This window comes from Nyctereutes procyonoides, unplaced genomic scaffold (genome assembly GCF_905146905.1).
Source record: "Nyctereutes procyonoides isolate TBG_1078 unplaced genomic scaffold, NYPRO_anot_genome, whole genome shotgun sequence".
Taxonomy (NCBI): Eukaryota; Metazoa; Chordata; class Mammalia; order Carnivora; family Canidae; genus Nyctereutes; species Nyctereutes procyonoides.
In genome coordinates this window covers 24705377-24717910 of record NW_026575049.1, presented here as the reverse complement: position 1 = coordinate 24717910, position 12534 = coordinate 24705377, and the positions used below count along the sequence as shown (strand labels likewise).

General features: G+C 53.3%; 1 protein-coding gene across 2 annotated transcripts; it reads right to left on the bottom strand.

Moving 5' to 3' along the window:
* Positions 1-741: 741 nt before the first annotated feature.
* TOB2 (transducer of ERBB2, 2) lies at positions 742-11905 on the bottom strand. 2 transcript variants are annotated; one of them, XM_055328768.1, is made up of 2 exons: positions 11379-11905; positions 742-4830 (listed from the first exon to the last, which is right to left on the bottom strand). In XM_055328768.1, the coding sequence occupies exon 2, from the start codon at positions 4731-4733 to the stop codon at positions 3723-3725; it is 1011 nt and encodes a 336-aa protein (XP_055184743.1). In that variant the 5' UTR covers positions 4734-4830; positions 11379-11905; the 3' UTR covers positions 742-3722. The 2 variants fall into 2 exon arrangements, with proteins under 2 accessions (XP_055184743.1, XP_055184742.1); XM_055328767.1 differs by having other exon boundaries at positions 11383-11905.
* Positions 11906-12534: the final 629 nt, after the last annotated feature.

Sequence of the window (12534 nt, the reverse complement as noted above, 5' to 3'; positions counted from 1 at the left end):
GAAACGTCACACACAAAACCTCAGCTTCCTGTTACCAGTTCTGTGGACCCAGCAGGGAATCCACCTGGGAGCCCCGTTCGCAGCTGTACGGTGGAGACAACACCTGTACCACCACGTTGCTGTGAGGGCAATTAGCTTCACTGACTTCCTGGCTGTGGGGGCCTGCGGGGCTGAGGGTCCCCGTCGGGCTGAAGGTATGCCAGGAGCTGACCTTGCAGTGGGCAGCACCGCCTGCTCAGCTCTTCCCACCCCCAGGCTCAGGCAGCTCTGGAATGGCCTGGCCTGGGGCCTGGAGAAGGGCGAGTCCAAGCGCCAGGTCTTTGACGGAACCTGCCTTGGATGGGCTCCTCTCATCCTTGCCCACTTGAGCGAAGCCGTGTGAGGTAGGCAAATCTCCGTCATCGAGACCAAGCAGGAGGTCCCTCCCTCGGCCTTCCAGGAGTAGGTCATTCCAGAAGAAGCCACTAAGTTATCCTGTTCTCAAGGCTCTGCTTCCAGTACTGGCTCCATGACCCATCAGCAGAGGGAGCTTGGGCAGTTCCCAGCCTTGGGGAGCCTGCTTCCGGTGTGGAAAAGAACCCCTGGAAGTGGGAACTCTGTCTTGTGTTGATGTGGTAGATGGTGAACCTCAGGCACCCCGAGGAGTCAGGTGAGGAGGACCAACAGGGGCTGGGTTCCTCCCTTTCTCTCCATCGTAAAAGGGGCCCCCCAAATGAAACAAGCCAGGAGCAAGCAGCAGGCTATTATATATCATGCTTTTAATACAAACTTAAAAAAATCTGGAACAATATAAACTGTACAGATTTGATCAATCTTTTTGTTTTGTTTTTAAACTAAATCTCTAAACACACCAATGTCCCATTCCAAAATATTGCACAACATTCTGAATACAAAACGCTCGATTGTATTCCTCCTTCACTAAAGAAAACAAGTTCATTACCCTGCTCCCCCAAGCTCCTCTCCACATTGCCTCAATGCCCTCCTTCCCATCCCGAGGGGTCAACTAGAGAATCTATAGCTCACTGCATTGAGAAAAATACATCATTCTGGACTAAAAGTTTACATTCTTTACAAGATGATCCACCTTTTTTGATTTGTTCCTGGGAAAGAGGGGCAGACAGAGAGGATGGGGAAAGGGGAGAAATAGGTTTAATTCTCCTTTTTTTATTTTAAAGTTTGTTTTTCCTGAAAAAATATCTGTTTCTCTCCTCTTTTTAAGAAAAAATCTTGAAAAGAAAAAAATTACGTTTTTTACGTTAGAAATATACATATATTATATATACCTCTTACATTTTACAAATGTAGCAAATTATTCAATACAAACGGACACCAAAAAATGTAAAAAATAAAAAAAAAAGTTTTCCTACGAAACCAGGTAAATTAGTGCAGGTTTTTGTTTTTGTTTCCTTAAAAAAAATAAAATTGAAGCAAAAATGCCTAGATTTGAGACGAGACAGAATGAACTGGGCCCAAGAGCCCAGCCCTGGAGTCATGCTCCTGAACATACATTTTTTCTTCGTATTTCAAAAGACACTAAGGGGTTGGTCTCCCCTCTCCCTAGATGTGGTGAGAACAAGCCGATGGGTGTGTGTGTGTGTGTGTGTGTGTGTGTGTGTACCTGTGTATTCTCCCTAGATGTGGTGAGAACAAGCCGACGGGGGTGTGTGTGTGTGTGTGTGTGTGTGTGTGTGTGTGTGTGTACCTGTGTATGTGAGTGCAGGGGAAAGGGGCCGGGAGAGGACATAAATAAGGCAGCATCCAACCTTTCCCAGAGAGCAGCCATCTGCCTGGGCCTGTCACTGTGCGGGAGTGGAGGGCTCGGAGAGGGTAGGGCCCAGACTGGGCTGGCCCCTGAGAAATCTAGGGGACAGATGATCCTGGGCTGAGGAGCCAGGGCATTGCCCCGTTGGGGGAGGTAGAGCTGGTGCCCATTGCAGGGAGGAGGCTGGCAGTGTCTGTCTGGGCCGGACCCACTGCCACGGTGGTTGCCCCACTTGGGGTCACAGGAGGGTGGGGTGGGGGTGCCAAGGGCTTTGGTACTTTCCGGTATTGGGGGCCCTGATGCCATGTGGCCCACCAGCCAAAGCATCATGGCATGGAAGCTGGCTCACTAGGGTCAGGTGGGAGAGACAACTTCTCTTCCGGCAGAGACAGGGGCCGGGGCTCTCCTGTAGTCCACACGCGCCACCTGCCATGGCCACCTGCCTGTCCAGCCCTGCCACCTGCCTGAGACCACCCCTCACAGCATCAAGGCCCAGTGAGATTGGGTCGCACAGTGAGAGGGGACAGCAAGGGGTACCCAAGAAGTTCTCAAGCAGTCAGGGGCAGAAACAGACTAAAAGAACATCTACAACCAAAGACTGATAAGTCTCAATTCAAGGCTCAGGACTGGGCACTCTAGGCACTGACTCCAAACTCCCACCTCCCAGGGTGCTCAGGTGAGCGGCTCCTCACCCTGGGTTAAGGTCACAATGAAACAGGAGGATCTGAGTCCAGGGACTTCTCTTAGGCATCAGGGGGCCGGTAGGCTGGTATTCCCTTAGCCCCTCACAGCTACCCCCCCCCCTTTTTGGTCAAAAACAAAAGTGCAGATCCCTCCACAGTCTGGAAACCAGTTCCTTCTGCAGTATTTTCCCCTGGGAGTGTCTTAGGCTCAGCCGCAGTCTCACCCCAACACATGACCCACCCTACAAAAGGACTGACGACCCTCCCGGGCCCATTCCCCAACCTCCTACATAAAATAAGCACTTGCTGCAACCTGGAATCATGTTGGGGGGTGGGGAGGGTTTACATGGCTTGGAATCCTTTAAAACAGGACAGCAAACCACGCACACGCACGCGCACACACACGCACCCACACCTGCCCCACCTCCTTACCCACAACCTCAGGCCCAGGGAAGAAGGGGCTGCAGGAGAGGCCACATGTCAATGGCTGGGTCTCTGGGGCCATGATGAGAGTCTGGGCCAGGTGGGGGTGGTGGCGTGGGGCTACAGGACAGAGATGAAAGCAATTCCACTAGACCGAGTGCTAACCTCCCTGGAGTCACAGACATCAGCTCTAGCAGGAGGGTGTCAAGTAGCCAGTCAGCAGCTCCCCACGTGGCTCAGGGCTGAGAGGGAGTGGGGGGCTGGGGTCAAACCTATTCGGGTGGCAGGGCCCAAGGTGGCCTGCTGAGGTTGGATGGCTTTGAGTGAAAGCTTAGCTGAATGTCAGGGGCAGTGACATGGGGGGCAGCTTCTCCCTGCTCTGGGCAGGGTCAGGCCCCAACTGCGGCTCTTCCTTCCCTGTGAGCTTGGACACACCAATCCTATAAAAACAGGCGTGAAGGAGGGAGGGAGGGAGGGAGGAAGGGAGGGAGCAGGGAGCAGCAATTCACATCTGGACCATTCTTAGCACAGGAAGCCACTAATTAAAGATGTTATATAGAAAACTACATGTAAAAAAAAAAAAAAAGAAAGAAAAGAAAAAAAAATATAAAACCCAAACCAACCAAATAAATCAGAGGCAGGCAGGAAAACAGCAGGGGGTTGAGTTAAACACGACTTGGTGCTTCAGGAGCCCCCTCCCACTCCATGCCTGGGCTGGATCTTTTTTTCTAGAAGCCAGAGTGAGAAGACTGGAAATCTTTTTGTGTATTTTTCTTTTCCTCTTTTTTTGGCCTTTCTTTTCCTTTCTCTTTTCTGTGGTATTGGGCGCTCCTGGCCCGGTGGCAGGTGGGCGGTCAGTTGGCCAGCACAACAGGCTGGAAGGGCTGGCTGGGATACTGCATGGTGTTCAGGTTGTAGCTGAGGCCTTCCACGAAGGGCGTCTTCTCCAGGAAGAGGCTGTTGGCGCCGCCTCCAAAGACCTGGGCCACGTCGAAGCTGCTGCTGTTGCACGGGCCAGCCCCGCTGCCCCCGCCATCAGCGCCGTCAAAGAAGAGGCTGGGAGAGCCCCCACCGTTGTACACGAACTCCTTGGCATTGGGTGAGAGCTGAGACTGAGGGGCTGGGTTGGCCGCGATGAAGTTCAGCGAGTGCAGAGACAGAGAGAGGCTCTTGTGCTTCAGCAGGTTGTTGGTGGGGGAGCGGGCCAGGCGGGGCTGCTGCTGGGGAGGCTGCGGGGCCCCGGCTCCCCCGCCAGCCACTGCCCCGCTACTTGCTGCCCCACCCCCCTTCTTCATCTTGGTGGAGCCAAACTTGGTGGCAGCAAAGGAGGCGGTGGTGAAGGTGATGGGCTGGGCGGAGCGGGGGATGAAGGTGGGGCTGGGCGACTGGCCAAAGGACGGCGACGGGGAGTTGGACAGGGAGCTGTCCTGGCTGCCGATGGGCACGAAGACCTGGGCATCGGGGTTGAAACTGCTCTTGAACTCCTTGTCCAGCTCCGGGGCAACACAGCCCTCGCTGTCATCCAGGTACAGCACTTTCACTGCCCCCTTCTCACCGATCTGGTAGGACACTTCGAAAGGATCAATCCAGACGCTCAGCTCCTCGGGCACGTTGGCCCGCACATCCTCCACGGCCAGGCCACTGCGCTTGGCGGCCAGCTCCACCACTGGGTCCACGATCTCCCCGATGTGCACACAGCGGAAGCCGGAGCCCTTCAGTGGCCTGTCCGGGTACCAGTGGCCTTCATATTTCTTTTTCAAGAGCCGCTCAAGCTCCTCCCCAAACAGGTCTGCCCGGCGCCTGGGCAACTTGTTGTACAAGTAGGAGATGATAAAGTTCAGGGCCACTTTGATCTCTAGCTGCATGGTCCTTTCCTGGGCGGACAATCAGCTCAGGGCACGTGTACAGGCCACAGGCAGTGGCAGGTGATGTATGGTAGGCAGCCTCGGGCTCCAGACAGCTCTGAGAAAGGAGAACAAAGAGTATCATGAGCAGATATGCAGAAAGTGGGGGTGGGGGGGTGGGGGGCAGGGGATCAATGGCAAAGGACAGAGAAGCATCAACTTTAGATCACACAGACTTGGGCAGCCTGGGTGGCTCAGTGGTTTAGCGCCGCCTTCGGTCCAGGCCGTGATCCTGGAGTCCCGGGATCAAGTCCCACATGTTGGGCTCCCTGCACGGAACCTGCTTCTCCCTCTGCCTGTGTCTCTGCCCCTCTCTCTGTCTCTCATGAATAAATAAATACTTAAAAAAAAAAAGATCACATAGACTCAAGGCCCCTTTTCTGCTCCACTGGGGACCAGCTTAATTGTGTGACTGAGGGCCAGCCACTTATTTCTGCACCTTAGTTTCATCAGGAACATAAGGCTATCATGGAAAGTAAGTTAGCTCAAGGATGTAAACTGTTTCACACTGAACCTGCTATTTAGAAGGCACTTGATAAAATGAGCTATTGTTTTTCAAGTAATTCTAAAGAAACAGGAGTGCTGTGGTTTCCACTATTTTGAGAATCCAAGTCACTATATGACTGCTATAAAAAAAAAAAAGAAATCAAGCCCCTAATTCAGCTGGAGAAGGGAAGGCTCTTGCTAACTTCTCTTCGTAACATCTTGGTGAAGTCGTGCTCCCAAACCGTCACAGGCTGAGATATAAGTTTAAAATCCTTAGTTTTTTTTCCTTAAATGGAAAGGGATACAGATTACTGAACAGGAAGCAGCACCGCCAACTTTTTACTGGGGGCTTGGACTGCAGTCACATCTAATTTGTCATCCTGGGCTCCCTGGGTGTACATGCTTTCTGCCTCACCCTGGGTTTGCAGAACTGATACAACGCCACCACACTGTAACCAAAGGGAGCACCTCCATCCAGCACGCCTCCAAGAATAGAGACAAGAAAATGATCCCCAAGAAGTCAAGACCTGTCACAACCTGAGGCGTGGGCCAACAGCGGACCGCTGACCAGGGGCTGTCTCAGGGAAGCAGAGGAAATGAACGGAGACAAGGCCCCAGATGCCAAAAAATCCTTAAGAGCAGCACGAGTGTGGCCTGAGGGACTCTAGCTTTTGGCTAGAGTGTAGGTGATGAGGGTGGCAAAGAGACGAAATTTTCCATCACCCTGCAGCCTCCAGCTGGGGACCCATCATCAGTCTCCTGGGGACTGTCTGACCACCTGTCCTTGGCACCAGATCAGATTTATCAAGTGTTTGGAGATCCCTGGAGAGGAGACAGCCCAAGATAAACACTCAGATTGTTATTTTGGGATTCTCTCACAGCCAGCTCCCGCAGAGGTCAAAAAGGTTTACTCCTGAGGTCTGGGCCAGACTCATGTCTCAGGAAGATGATCAGTAAAGTCCTGAGAGCCAGTGATCCTATTCTCCTCACTTTTTCCAAAAGGGCAGCTCCAGGGTCATGCTGTAGGAAGACTGAAAAAGGACCCTCTTCACGGGTTGGCAGGGCCAGAACAGGTACCAGCCAGGCCTCTGGATGGAAATGTGCTGCTGAGTTCAGCAGAGACAAGACTAATCCATGGTCCATCAGGGGCATCTTCTGCCCTGCTATAGATCTAGAGCTGGGTTTTGATTAAAATCCTTTCTGGGTCCAGCAGAGAATATGTAGGTGTTAATTCTAGGCTTGGGGATCTTGAGTTTTCTAGACACTTGCCTCAACTCATTTCCTTATCATTCTCAGGACTGGGGCCATGGCTTATAGGGGTATTTTTAGGACTGGATCCTCACCTCTCTGAGGTGATTATCAGAAAAGAAGAATCGGGTCAATATGGAGCATCATAGGACACTGGCTAGGTCCAGTCCCACCCTCATTTCAGGTCTGAGCAGAGGGTCACATGGGGGGGTCAAGAGGTGCTGGGAGCACAGGTCAATTCAAGGTTTAAAGAAGGGGGGGAAGGTAAAGATAGGGGGCTTTCTGTTTATAAGGATTGGACTCATCATTAGATGCAAGACTAGCTACTAGGGCTGAAGGCCTTCCCCAAGAATGGAAGTCTATAAGGGCCATGACAGTCCACCAGAGCTGTCCAACACGGAGATTAAAAAGTTGTAAAGAAAGTTGGCACTGGTTCCCAAGGATGGGCCTGGAGTTAAAGACAATGTTTTCAAAGTGTTTTTGAAAAGTAAAATAAACTTAAATATGACATGAGGGACGCCTGGGTGGCTCCAGCAGTTGAGTGTTTGCCTTTGGCTCAGGGTGTGATCCCGGGAATCCCAGCATAGAGTCCCACATCGGGCTCCCTGCATGGAGCCTGCTTCTCTTCCCTCTGCTTATGTCTCGTCCTCTCTCCGTGCATCTCTCATGAATAAGTAAAAAATAAAATAAAAAATGTAAAGTTAATTAATTAAAAAATAAAGACATGACACTTCCCCAAAGCACCACACGGCCTCTTGGTATAAGAATCAGACCAAGGGGCTCCTACACCTTTCTAGGCCTCCTCAAACTTTGCTGCTTATGCGACTTCCAAGTTAACCTCCCCTCAACAGTTTAGCTTCAAAATGGGAGCATTTTTTTTATTTATCAATTTTTTATTTTTTTTAAACATTTTTTTAACAGATTTTATTTATTTATTCATAGAGACACAGAGTGAGAGAGAGGCAGAGACACAGGTAGAGGGAGAAGCAGGCTCTATGCAGGGAGCCCAACGTGGGACTCGATCCTGGGTCTCCAGGATCACACCTCAGGCTGCAGGTGGTGCTAAACCACTGCGCCACGGGGGCTGCCCCTCAATTTTTTAATTTACATTTTACTTAGTTAACATACAATGTAATATTGGTTTCAGAGTGGAATTCAGTGATTCATCACTTACATACAACACCCAGTGCTCATCACAAGTGCCCTCCTTCATCTCCATCACCCATCTAGCCATGCCCTACCCACCTCCCTCCATCAACCCTCAGTTCGTTCTCTATCGTTAAGAGTCTCTCTTTTTTTTTCCCCCGTTAATAGTCTCTTATGGCTTGTTTCCCTCTCTCCTTTTTATCTTTTCAAAATGGGAGCATTTTAAATGCAGGCCAAAGTCATTGGGAAATAAGCCTCCTACCCCAAAATACAATAGAACCACTGTCATCAGCCCTGCCTAGCTAACCATTTTCTGCAGCATAAGCAACTAAAGCTGCACACCAATTTATACCTCAATGATGCTGCCACACAAATAAGGAAGTATATAATGCCATCTTTGCCTCTTTAATTGGAGAACAGGCTGGGCCAGATGGCTGTGGGGTGGAACCTTTCAAAAATGCTGGACAACCAGAATGAGATTTTCTGCTCTATCAGCTCAGGCTCTAATTTTGACTTCAAGAAGCTTATGGAACAGAGGATTAAAGCACTGGTGCTGTCTTGTCTTGAACTAAAGAGAGGAGAGTCAGATGAGTCTGTTCATTTTTTTTTTTAAGGCTATGGACAAATTCTAGGCTTATACATAAAATATTCATAGTATTTGGTAAGATTAGAAAGCTTAGTAGTAACTACTCTTCAATACAAGGAACAAGTAGATTTGAGTTAAAGAGGGAAGAGAGGACTCTGAGTTCTTCTCCAACCCTGACTCAGGTGCAAAAAGCCAGAAAGGTGGCAAAAAAGTAAAAACAAAACTAACCCCCTTGAACACCAAACAAACAAAGCTAAGTATTTAACAATAGCAACATCTACCTTTTGTCGACATATTAAAAAGTTGGAAATGTGAGAGTAAATTGTCCAATTTCTTTCAGAATTGAATACTCCTTCGCTTGTTTATTTCCAACAGCAAAATTAATGTGGGATTCAGATCCCCTGTGCTGACTTGCGGTGGGTTTTATTTTTTAACATATTTTATTTATTTATTCATGACAGACACAGAGACATCGGCAGAGGGAGAAGCAGGCTCCTCACAGGGAGCCCGATGCTGGACACGATCGCCGGACCCCGGGATCACGCACTGAGCCAAAGGCAGACGCTCAACCGCTGAGCCACCCAGGCCTCCCCTGACTACTGTTTTAAAGAGTGTTTAAGAGAAGGACAAAAATGGGGTAAGAAAGGTGGCTGCTGTAGTCAACGATATGGTAATGGGGTTTCCAGAAAGAACTTATGACTAAACTGAGAAGGAAGGCTCTTAAGAAAAGCAGCTATGTTTTAAAGGGGAAAAAGGAGGGATGATGGTGAGGGAACTTCTCGGATCTCCAAACTACAAGTATCTGTAACAATATCCAGGCACCCCAAGCCTTAACATCCAAATGGTCCTACGACCAAGCACTATCAGATTCAGTGAGTCTGGAAGGAGGAGTCGGGGAGGAGGGGTCCTCAATTCTGACAAGGCCAGCAGGTGCCACAATCTGGATCCAGGGAGTGAGACCCAGGCTCAGTGAGACCACCCGGCCCCACCACGCCAATCCGAGGCAGCCACCCAGGCCCGCAGGTATGGTTGAAGGGCTTCCCAGACTTGTGCCGATGCACCGCAACACCCCGCCCAGAGTCTCCACCATCTGCCTCAAACATGGACTGTGCAAGCCCAACTCTTCCGACTAATAGGGCCCTTTCTGGGGCACTCGATTCCTGTAAAGCCAGGAAGACTTCACTGAACTCCAACGTAGGCAGGCAGCGAAGGCGCGCTCTGCACTCTGGGAATTGTAGTCCTCAGACACCTTACAGTTAGGTTGGAGCAAGTGACCTACTTTCTCTGCACACTACCCTTCCCTGAGTGCTTTGCGAAGGTTTAGCCAGCGAATCGCGCATGCCCCGTAAGGGGAGCTGGCCGAGGTCCGAAGAACGGAGGAAAAGTTTCCGATGCACATGCGCGCTGTGGTGGACGCCCCCCCCCCCCGCCCACCGCCTAATACATTTTATATAAATTTACCCATAAGGCCTACACCCCGTATCGTACCACCCCCCACGGGTTTCACGTCTTGGTCTCAAGAAAGGCTGAACTTCGCCCCCCACCCCACCTTCCACTTCACGGCCTCCCTTGACTGTTCAATTAAGGATTTCCTTCTAATGAGTTTTTTCTGGGTGAACGCGGTGGGGTGGGACAGATAAAGGTCACACATCCCCCCCCCCCCCCCCGCCGCCGCTTAATCTGTATTCCTTGGGCTGAGTGGTCTCCGTCTGGAGTTGCTGTAGGGACGGGTGAATTCAAAGAGGGAAAAAAGAAAAAAGCCTTTTCACTTAATGCCCAGCGGGCTCCGGTCCAGCACCCCCAACAGCCAGAAAAGGCAGGAACGAAACCCAGTTCTCCCGTCCTCTCAGCCAAAGAAATTCCCAGTTAAGCTGCGGGGAGGGGCCGGGCCGAAAATCAGAAGGCCCAAAGCCAGCAGGGCCCAAGCCTCACCCCTCTTCTAATCCAAGTCGAGTAACTAGACCCAGCTAGGGGAATGAGAAAAGGTTCCCGGCAGGGAAGGAAAACCGTACATCTGACACCCGAACAACATATTCTAATACTTGAAATTGTTTGTGAGTCTCCTCCCATTGCAAGGCCTGCTCTATGACCAGACTTACCAGATCCTCGGCAAAGCTCCCCTACACGGTGTTAAACCTCCCTAATCCTTCCTCCCACACAAGCTTCTTTCCCCCACTGCTTAAGAGGGGGTGGGGGCAGGCGCCCAAGAAAGCAATGAGCGTTTTTCCGCTGTTAAATCAAAGATGAGGGACTCAGTCCCAGGGTAGGGTGTATAGGAAGGAGAAAGAGAAAGGTTAGACACGGAGCAGGCACCCGAGACCCCCTCCGCTGGCCCAGGCTGAAGCCTGCTGTGTAGGGTTCTGGTTCCTCTGCGGGGTGGGAGAAGGCCTGCCAGCTGCCCCTCCTCCCCTCCGTCTCTGGTCAAGGGCACAGTCCATCCTCTGGGCAGGAGGTGAACCAGCTCAGTAGTAGGGCTCTTCCTCCCAGGCATCTCACTCTGTACCAACCCGAGTCCACTCACTGGTGTTGCTGTAAAGGTACTCCCCCCACCACCACCCCCAGCACGGTTTTCCCTTAAAACACTACAGAGAATAAAGAGCTCAAGCCAAAATGGTAAATTCTGGTTGAGGGGCCAGAGGACAGTCACCACTGACCGGTCCAAAAGGGGATGTCTACCTTCTATCCCTCAGCTCCACGGGGCCAGAAATACACCCTATTATTACCACCCCCTTCCCCGCACACGGGAAAAGCAGCAGAATAACAAGACCTGGATCCCCTTACTTCTTCCTCTGATTTATTTAATGGCGTGGAAGTTATGGGCTTTTTTTTGGGGGGGGGGCGGGGGGACAAGGAAAAATCTAGCGAGTCTCTACGTTATGAAGAACTGAGGGAGGCGGAGAGGGGAGGAAATGCACCCCACCCAGGAGGAGGCCACACTCAGAACACGGAGAGGAGCGGGGCACCGGGGAAAGGGGGGGGGTGTCCACAGGGGAGGTGGAAGGGGAAAGGGAAATGTTGGCCAGTCCTGCGAGGGGGGTGCACGACAGCAGCGCGCTGCTTCCAGCAAAGCGGAGAGCAGGAGCGGGACGGGGGTGGGGGAAGGCGTCTCAGGGCCCCCCGCCCGCACGCCCCCCACTCACTCACTCGGGTCTCCGCGGTGGCGGGGCGGTCTGCCGGCCGCAGCGCGACTTCTCCCTCCAGGGTGGTCCCGGGCGCGGGGCGGAGGTCGCTGTTCCTTCCTTCCTGGGCGCCGCCGGGCCGGAGGCTGATGGGTTCTTTTCTTCGTTGAGGGTTGGTGGAGGGGGGGGGTGGCAAGTGAGGGAGTTTGGGGCTCGGACTCTCAATAATAATTCTTACAGCTTTTTAGAGGTCAGGCTCGGCGGAGGGGGGATGGAAGGCGGGCGGGCCGGCCGGCGGCGACGGCGCGGGGATGTCTGACCGGAGGGCGGCTCGTGTCGCGGGGCGGAGGACGGGCCGGGCTCTGGCCAGCGGGCGGTCCTGCCCTTCGGGCCCCGCGTCGCCCGAGCCACTCGCTTGTCTCCGGCGACAACCCGCACCTTCCCGCGCCCGGGCCCGAAGTGAGCAAAGTCAATGAAAAGTTTCACCCTTAGCAACCCTGCGCACGGATCCGGCTTCCCCACCCCTGCGTGATGCGTCCCTCCGCCCTGCAGGGGCGGGGCCGGGCGCTGGGCCGGGACTACTTCCCAGCCCGCCCCGCGGCTTAACCCCTCGGGCCGCGCGGCCAGCGACTCCGGGCGGGCCCAGGGGTGCCCCGCCGTCCCGTGGCCGGCCTCTGCTCGCCCCATCCCGGCTCACACGCCGGCGAAGCCGCCTTTAGACGGTCTAGTGCTGCCTGCTCCCCGCATCGCAGCGCCGTGCCACCTAGATTTCCTTCAGGCCCCCCACTCCGAAAGCGTGCTCATCGGGCACAGGGTCTCCCCAGGTAGACAGCGAGCTCCGGGCGCGCAGGGGCCCGGGCTGGAACCGGGTGGTTCACCTTAGACGTGGGGACGCACGGACGTCGCGGGGAGGCAGCCCCCCCCCCCCCCCGCCCGCGCCCTGGCCCTGCACCTGCCCCAGGGCCGACTGTTCGTCCGGTCGCCCGGCCCGGTCCGTCAGGCCACCCTGGCGAGTCCCTCCGGGTCTGGGCGTCGGGCTGTCCGACCACCCCCACGGCTCGCACCCCCCGGCACCGCCCCTGGCAGGAGGGGGGAGTTGGGGGGCAGCGCGAGCTTTGGAAACGTTTCGCTCCTTTATTAACTCGGGTTGGGTCTCCCGAGGGCGCCCTGCCTCCGC

Bases quoted from the DNA above. Each gene is read 5' to 3' on its own strand.
- TOB2 (XM_055328768.1), bottom strand. From the start codon at position 4,733: ATGCAGCTAGAGATCAAAGTGGCCCTGAACTTTATCATCTCCTACTTG.